Below are 9,333 nucleotides of genomic sequence, written 5' to 3'. Positions count from 1 at the left end.
ATATATATATATATATATATATATAAATTTTTTTTTTTTTTACCTAAAAACAGCATAATCATAAATAAATACTAACGATTTTACAATAGATCAAAAGATGATCAGAGTGGGACTATAAGTTATTTTTACTTTTATTCAAAAATAAAAGGGTTGCAGTGAAATTAAAGTGATGTATTAGTAGATTTCTGTTTCGCTTTTTGTACGTCTATCGCAATTCGCATCGTCATCGCAATATCGATGACTAATGCTGCATATCGCGATAATTTTTCCTCGTATCGTGCAGCCCTACTATACACCATTTTTTTAGCAGCAGATTAGAAGGGGATGCCACATCTTACACTGCTGGCAATTACTGCGTGCGATTTTAAACAGTACCCCCCCTTCCCGTCCGACCACTACTGCCACCGCCTCCACCACCACCCACCCCCTTCATCCGCGCCCCCTCCTTCTTAGTGCTTGTCGTATATCCCTGTCAGAGCTGTCAACAAGCATTGGTCTTTTATCTGACAAGCCCGCCTCTTCCTCCTGACTTTTTCATTAAAAGACAGCCTTTTACACAAATTCAGGAAAAATAGTATGAGGAGAAGGCAAAGCGGGTATGGGGGGTGGGGGGTGAACACGAGCAGCTGAGCAGCAAGAAAAAAAGGAAGTGAAAATAAGGGAAAAAAATTAGGCAGGGTGATTTTTTTTTCCCCCTCGTCAGGCTGGATTTTCTTTTGGAATGCTGAAAAGCTTCAGACAATGAATTTAATAAGTTCATTAAAATCTTTTTTCTTTCCATCATTTTCCCCCCTGATGGAAAAGGAAGCTGCATATTTCCCTGCCTCTCTTCTCTCCCTCTTTTCTTCCCTCCTGCTTTCGTCAGCTAAATGAACAGTCTGATTGAATTTAGTTCGGTTTGGGAGGCCTGCTTGACAGGCATTAGTATCGAAGAATATTTCTACATTCATTTAAAATGAGCCGCTCGGGATTTTGCATAAATTCTCATTACTTTCCCTGTATCTAAATTGCATTATTTTATCCCTTATGCTGAACTGACGCCTGGCTTCCATTTTGCTTTGCCACACACTCATCTAACTAAATGGGCTGGCATATGGATGCCGGTGAAGCGGTAATTGGAACAATTTCTTTAACTCGTTCCATTCTAGGGTTGGCAAGGTCAGGCCACACCTGGCTGAACAACGTTAGGTCACGACTACGTTTAACCGCATCATGCTTTAAGTAATGCTAGGCTGACTAGTTGATGCTGTGTGACCGGCTTAATCGTTTCCTGCATGCCCCGCTTTTTTTTTTTTTTTTCAATGTCCAGAAGCTTTACGAGACATGAGCAGGGGGGCAGCAGGAGCTTAAGTGCACCAGCTCCTCTCTGATCTCGGTGTCTGTGCTGCTGTAACCTGTCAGGGGCTCCATGCTCGAGCTGTTAAAATGGTTCTCTTCAGGAGGTCTGAGTAAAGGGGAGAGGTCGTGCTGATGGACTCACCTCACTGAGCTGCTCCTTCGAGTTGCTCCTGTGTGGCCGACTGAGCTCCTGCAGCGCGTCGTCCTCACTGACTTTGACTGGACGGACGGCCAAAGGTTTGATCTGAAACACACACAAGACAAGATGCCACTGTCATTAGAAAAATTATGTTATAATTAAAAAAATGTCTTTGCAACTGTTTATTAGTCTTAACCAAAATTTTGATTTTTGTACTTCTCCTGACATCATCGTACGTTTCGGTGTGTAAGTAACTTTTTTTTGCATAGTTTGGTTGGGGTTGCCACTTATATGCAATTAAAAAAGAAAGCATCAACCACCAGAGGGTGCTGTAGCTGTGTGTGTCAGTATTTGATACTGACAGGAACACAGAGAAAGAAGCGTCACTAAGTCTTACGTCAGGTTTGATGGATTTGTTCTAAAGTGAAATTTAAAAGTAAATAAGCATCAATGTGATATGGTGGTGAATACCGATGTGCCAAAATATCAATATTAAGATATATCGCGACAGTCCGACGATTGATTCTTAATGGATTCTCACCGAGTACCAATCTTTTATATTCATCGTCTTTTGGTGAGACGTTCCTTTGGAGGTATAGGGGGGCTCTTTGCAAGACTGCCAGCTATTTGAATTTTTTCGTTTGTTGTTTACAACAATTTTGCACTAATTTTGCACTGCTGTTCGTGTTTACAATTGTTAACACTGAATTTTACAGATAATTCAAATTCAATTAGTGTCGATGCTTTTCAAAGACATTGTGTGACTGATTTCAGCAATGTTGTAAAAAAGTGTCTATTATTTGTTGCACAAAATAAAAAACAAGTTGTTTACAATGATTGTGTTTAAGCTAAAAAAATTAATAGGGATATATTTTCCTAAAACATATGTCTTCTTCTTTATATTGTGAGTTATTAGGGATGATTTTTTTTACCAATTATCACAGTGTTGCAATATCATCGATATCGTGAGCCATGTATCGCGTATCGTATTGTGAAGCGTGCATATATTCAGTCCAGTATTGTTGTCTGTTCCATTATTATGAATTGCCTTTCAAGATGGATTTTCCATTTTTATTCCCATATTTTGCTAAATAAATTTCTCCCAGAAGTGCAACTTATAGTCAGAAAAATACACTTCATGTAATTGTAATGGATAGAAAGTGATTGATGATTAAAAAATTGACTTACAATAGAACAACGTATGCAGCTATGACAAGATAAATTAGGCATTACTGCAGTAAACCCTTGTGTTATCCTAAGAATGTTTACATTAAAAGTACTTTGCTATACCGCAGTGCAATTTTGCATGTTTGTTTTTTAACAGCACACTGTGTTCTGCATTTTGATTGGCTGTAGACCACTGACAATACATTTCCTCTGTACCAACCTCAACCATGTTCCAGAATTGGGTGATTGGACTGAACAAAGAAAGAGAGAGTTTTGTTGTGTCCACCCACCTATCAATCATAAAAGAAGCCACTCATCATGCCTAATAAAGAAAAAAAAAGATGATTGAAAATAAATAAATAAATATCACCACCTTACATTTGTCAGAAATAGAAAGTACAGAAGAAACGTCAAGTAGATCATAAATTTGTTGATTTTTTTATATAAAATTAACTATTTTGATGGTAGTTGCTTATAATCAAAGGACATTTTCTGCCTTTTAATATGCGTTCAGTGGTTATTTGAGAAACTGAAATATTTGATGGGGTACCAATCCAGAAGGGATCTGACCCCTCATAGGCAGGGTAAGATTTGAATTGGGTTTTGCAACAGTTGTAGAACTGTGTGGTGTTGAGTATGTCTTTGGCAGTCAATCATAAACTAGTAACTTGGAGACAAGTACCACTCTCTTGGCTTTGGCCAAAAGCTCCTGTATCGCAACATATAAAAATGACGCATTTTAAAAAATCTTTTTGATTTGAACTTTCATCAATTGACTTACTGCTATCGAATGCCAGTTAATGAGTTTTCTTTTTATATTTAGATGGATTAATTTAACTGTGAACGTATGATGGATCTGTGCCTGACATTATAGTAACCCTCCTGCCAACTTGGATGGTTTGCTTTATTGCAGGCAATCAAGTAGCACAGTTGGTGCACATCCTAATTCCCAGCCAGACGGAGGGTTGGTGAACTCAGCAAGGAGGACTCTATGGTGAAGTAGCCAATCAAACGTCTTATCCTACTTCCCCCACCTTGGAGTACAGCGGCGATGGCCGCAGGGTGCAATCCATTTGACTAGCAGAGAGCGTGTCGTGGCTCCCCCGGTGGCAAGTGTGTTGTCTGGCCCTGGTCTCCTGATCTCCACTGTAATTTAAGCAGATCACTGCTACAATTAACCTTTCCTGGTAAATATCAATTATGGCCCCCGGCTGGGCTAGAATTAAAAGGGTCATCAGCTAATCTGACAGGTTTTGTATGCTACCACCTGGCTGGGAGAAGGAGGGAGCCAGGGCAGCAGAGAGAGTGTTTGTCTGCCCTCACGCCCGCCAGCTCACATGCTAAGTAGACAGAATTCCCTTTTAATTACCCTGCAGTCGGCAAAGTGAGCATGCTGATTGGCTAGAGGTTGGTAAAAGTATACTGGGGTCAACAGTGACAGAAAAGGTGTTGGGTGGAATGGGCAGAAAACGGTAGTGGTAGGGCTTACTGGGTGCCTAGCAATCAGGGTGTAGTGATGGAAGAAAGAGAGACCTGGCAGGTGGGCCTAATCAGGTCTGACTTCCACCTGTAGACTTCTTTCCCTTTGCCTCTTGTTTTCCCCTCAACTACATGTCAGAATAACCACTCTCCCAATCCGAAAATAGATTGTGGCCCTTTGGATTTCTCCAGAAACAGAAACCCTCTTAGGCGGACAGAGGCAGAGACCGAGGCTGAGATACAGTGGGTGTCACATTGCCATCAAGTGCTGCCGCTGATCACTTTGTTTACACAGCGCCGGACGGCTGACAAATTCCTGAAGGCACACGGAGTGTTTCCACACTCTCCAGGGCCCGCAGGCTACATTACTCAGTCTCTAATCAATTTGGCAATTGATCAGAGCACAGCTTCTAATTAGGTACCTGGGTTGATGATGCAGTGTGTAAGGACCAGTTCCCAAGCTGCTGTTCAAAGGGACAGAACAGCAATTGATTTAGGCGGGAATTCACCAACTCTGACAAAAGACTGGCAACTGTGACTCCTGTGATTAAGGCAGAGGTTCATTTCCTGTCTATACAAGTGTTTAATTGGCCTTTGGCTCTTTATTGAACACCTTTGAAGTGTTTTTTTTTCTGTGTCTACTAATTAACGTTACTAGGGCTGCACAAAATGAGGAAAGCTTGCGATGTGTGATATTTGTAATCAGTATTGTGATGACGATATGACTTGCAATGTCTGCACGTTTTGGCATATCCTGTTCGGGGTTGCCACAGTGAACCAGCTCCTCCTTGATCCACAGATTTGGTTTGGCAGAGAGTTTTGTGCCGGATGCCCTTCCTGACACAACACTGTATTTTATCCAGGCTGGGGACTGGTGCAGGGCGACCTAGACTTGGGACCCCCTTGTGGATGCATAGTTAGGCAGCAGTGTTAAGGGTCTTCCCTAATGACCCACACTGGAAAAAGCTCATTGCCCCCCTTAGGAAACAAATCTTGGTTTCACATGCGCCAGTCCTGCATGAGCCACTCAGAAGCCAAGGACAATTTGACTTGCAATACATAAAACAAGATAAAACACAATTTCCATATCCTTGCAACATCCATCCATCAATCCATCCATCTTCTTCTGCTCATCCAGGACAAGGTCTTGGGGGCAGCAGTTTAGCAAAGATGTCCAGACTTCCCTCTCCCAGGTCACTTCCTCCACCTCCTCTGGGAGACCCAGTGGCATTCCCAGGCCGGTCGAGAGACCAACTCTCTCCACCGTGTCCTGGGCCTTCCCCGGGGCCTCCTGTGGAAGAGAAGCGGCTCTACTCCGAGCTCCCTCCGGGTGACTGAGCTTCTCACCCTATCTCTATAGGAGTACCCGGCTACCCTACGGAGGAAACTCACTTAAGCCAAAGGTCCTTGTCTACGTAGGAGGCACTTATCTAACAAATGTGTGTAAAGGGTTTTATTTGATTTGTAAAATACCTTAAGCTAACATTAGATTGTTTACCATGTGAGTAAACATTTACCATTTATCGCAGTTTGCGCGATAGGTGTATTGTAAATGCTATTGCGATGACAATACATTTTCAATGTATTTTCATTTTATTTTTAATTTATTATGCAAGCCTAGTTAAAAGTACACTTTTGTCAGCTTGGGGATGACACAATCCATTTGTGTGGTCAAACAGTTGACTGCAACTGCTAGTATAGGTTAGTCTGCAGAGATTGTTTTGTCACACACGAGCCCACAAGGTTTGTGAAAAGCTAGCATTAACAGCTTTCTCTAAAAGTTCTTAAGGTTTAGCAGCATTAAATTGGTTCAGGTTAAAGCAGTAGGAGAATGTCAGTGCCTTGTGTGTAGATTTGGGGGATTGGGGTGAAACTTAAGAAGGCAAATAGAAAAAAAAAGGCACATCTAAGTAAGGGCTTGTGTTTTACATGAATAATGTACTGGAAATTAGCTCCATTAGTCTCGGTATTGAACATGTCTGCAGTCCGTCTCTGGAGGCTGCCGCTCTGTGCTCTTTAATTATCTTCAAAGGACCCTCCAGCATCTTAATTTCTCCCCCTGGTTGTGTAATACTGACTGAGCCCCACTCATTTGTACTACTTTAACCCTGGGTTAAATCACACAGACCCTTGATGTAGTTGAGGCACAGACAGAGGGCAGACATTTGCCATCAGATCATGATAACTTCTATTTTCTATTTCCTGTTTCTCTGCTCTTGCAGCATCCGTCTCTGCTCAGTAATTTGGCAGTGAGCTGATTCGGTGCTTGGAGGTGCGGCTTTGTTTTCTTGCTCTTTTGGTCTTCCTTTTTTCATCACCTGTGCAGGGGAAAGAGGGAGGAGGCAGTTGAGCAGCCTCCCACCTCTGGATGTAAAAGGCTGTTAATTCTGACCTCACTTTTCCACTTCTGTCCCTCCGCCTTGTCTCTTGGTGGCCTGCCATCACCTGTTATTAGTGTCACAGGAGGATCTGATGAAGCGTTGTCCAAATCCTCATTACTCTGGAATCTTGGCCCCTGCCCACCACCCTCTCACTCCTCTCTCACCATCTTGTTGCTCTTCTGAGGCGCACCGTGATGCTCCTCTCCGGGCCTCCGAGGCAGATGACAAGGAGAAATAAAGAGAAGGAAGGCTGAAGATGACGGATACAGATCATTCCTTTAATTTGTTCTGAAAAGTGTCCTGCGCAAAGGAGCCTCACCCTTATTAACCCAGCAACAACCTGCTACCGCTGCTCAGGGAGACGTCTGCGACGACTGTGTGTGTGTGTGTGTGTGTGTGTGTGTGCGAGGGCAGCCCAGCGGTGTGGCAGACGGAGGCACCTTGGCGCTAAGTGCCGGTCTGCGGCACCAGTTCAATCTATCGGCTCATTATCCCCCACGCCCAGGCTGAGCCACAGACAAGTGCACTTTAGGGCCACAGGCCAAATTGATTCATCTGCCTTCATTTTTCTTCAGGCGCAGAAGTGGCAGCTGCTGGGAGGCAGGGGGAAGGAGCTATAAAATGGCGAGAGACAGCAGAGCCGCGTAGTCTGAGGAAGTAGGGTGAAGAAAGTAACGTATTTTCTGCACTATATGCCGCACCAGAGTATATGATGCATCGTCAAAGAGTGGTCTAAAGTCAAACTTATGTCATTTATAAGGTCCACCAAACTATAAAGCGAATTAAAAACTTCAGACATAAGTCTGTCAATCAGACTTTATTTGCTGTGCATTTATATTAAAGAGTTAATTCACAAAGTTTTTAGCATGAACTCCAGAACTTGTCTATAATATGCAACAAATTAGCTGTGTTAGCATATTAACAAAACTTCTAAATCCTATTTCTAACACGTAAATATACTGTTACCGCTAAAACAAAAGTTACTGTAACTAGAATAAGTCCCAACCTTGTTAGTAACAAATAAAAAAACACAGGACAATGCTACATGTTAGCTGCGTTAGCATATTTTTAATAACGCCCAAACTGATTTTCAATTAGTTTAAAAAAAAAAAAAACATAATAATAAAGCTAACGTTACTATGGCTATGCTAACTCCTAGCCTATGTAAAAAAAAAAAAAAAAAAAAAAAAGAAAATACAGTCCAACACAGCTAGACATGTTAGTGTGTTCACATTAACAGTCGAACTTATAAAAAACATGTAAAAAAAACCTAAAAACACTGACCCTGCAAAAACACCAAATACCTTGATAGTAACAAAAGAACATGGTTCGATACAATAAACGTCAGCCACGTTAGCGTATTTACAGTAACACCCAAACTTGTTTGCAATTCGTTAAAAAACAGTGACAGAGCACTGTGTACAGTAACTCTCAAAATCGCCTCAACATCAATAAACACAACCAGAATTATTTATATATAAGGCGAACTGTTGTTTTTTGAAATAAAAGAGGGTTTTAATTGAGCTCTACTACTATAAATATGGTATGTATTAGGGTAAAACGTTTTCCTGTCTGTAATTGTTTTGTTATTTTGGTTTTCTCCTCCTGCTTCTTCTTCTACCATTCTCACTTCAGACACTTTCCAGAAATCTCTATCAAGATTTATACCCAGGTTGGAAATTATCCCAAGGACAAGCAAGTGGATTTACAACAGGGGAAGCAAATGGATTCTTGTTTTTATTTTGACGAGTCCCGGTGTATCCATTACGCCTTTTAATCATACATTATTCATACAGTATATCTTACCAAATAATAAATGGCCACATAAAAAGGGTTACACATATTGTAAAATGCCTAAATTGTTTACGCTATACTCTCCCCTTATGCAGTAGGAGCTGCATACAATATTTAAGGCAGCTTACAAAAAGAAGCCTGCAAAATCCCAGCATGATGGAGTTTGCATTCCAAGCGATGACAGCGGCTCGGGACAAGAGTCTGCAGATTAAAAAGCAACACTGCGTACAAATGAGGTGTGCTGCAGACAAATTAGTGGGTGTGACCTACAAGCCATTTGGCATTTGTGCTCCACACAAAACTCATAAAATGCCGCAGTGTGTGACGCCAACAGGGTTTCTGCCGTGACCACTCAACAAAGAAGTCAAGCTGAAAGCGACGGACTGATTCACAGCCAACGTGGACCTCAGGAGAACCAGAGAGTCCCACGGGGCGTCATCTACAACAGATGAACTGGGGAGGTGGAGAACTCCCTGCAGGCCGTAGGTCTCTCCAATCACTCCCACCATATGCCTTCAGAGGGAGTAAGGAAACAAGGGGGAAGGGGAGGCGCACCTGCTCCCAAATACAAAACCATCCCTCATCACCCTATCCCAGGGGGTCAGCTGACAACTGCAACTAACACAACACACAAACCCGCACACACACCCCTCACCTGTCAGCTGGAACCAGAAGGACAGTATCTGTTCTGCACTGATAAGCTCAAGACCTTACGCTGGAAGCCCCCAGGACCTCTCCTCTCCCTCTCCACTCCGAGGCAACCCCTTAATGCAACCGAGAGCAATTAGCTCAATCATGACAAAATGCTAATGACGCTTCAGAGGGGAAAGTCGGGGCAATGCAGTGAATGCAGGATTTTTTCTTACTTTCAAAAGCAAATGAAAAAATTGCATTTTAACCATTTAACATTCTTTCGACTACCGTAACTCATCAACTTTATGCTAGCAGATTCTGAGGAAGAGAGAAGCAGTCTTGCTTTGATATGCAACAGTACTGAAGTGCTTCCTGAATCAATGTAAATAAGTTAATTCTGTC

General features: G+C 42.2%; 1 protein-coding gene across 12 annotated transcripts in view; it reads right to left on the bottom strand.

The window, feature by feature from the left end:
- fbrsl1 (fibrosin-like 1) overlaps window positions 1-9,333 on the bottom strand; it is a 407,550-nt gene that overhangs the window by 219,182 nt on the left and 179,035 nt on the right. For all 12 annotated transcript variants that reach the window (XM_024274771.2, XM_036213672.1, XM_036213674.1 and 9 more), the window contains exon 3: window positions 1,481-1,582. In XM_024274771.2, coding sequence (XP_024130539.1) covers window positions 1,481-1,582 — 102 coding nt within the window. The remainder of the gene's footprint in view (window positions 1-1,480; window positions 1,583-9,333) is intronic.

The sequence above is a fragment of the Oryzias melastigma genome, linkage group LG9 (genome assembly GCF_002922805.2).
Source record: "Oryzias melastigma strain HK-1 linkage group LG9, ASM292280v2, whole genome shotgun sequence".
NCBI classification, from domain to species: Eukaryota; Metazoa; Chordata; class Actinopteri; order Beloniformes; family Adrianichthyidae; genus Oryzias; species Oryzias melastigma.
This window is presented reverse-complemented; position numbering and strand designations above follow the sequence as displayed.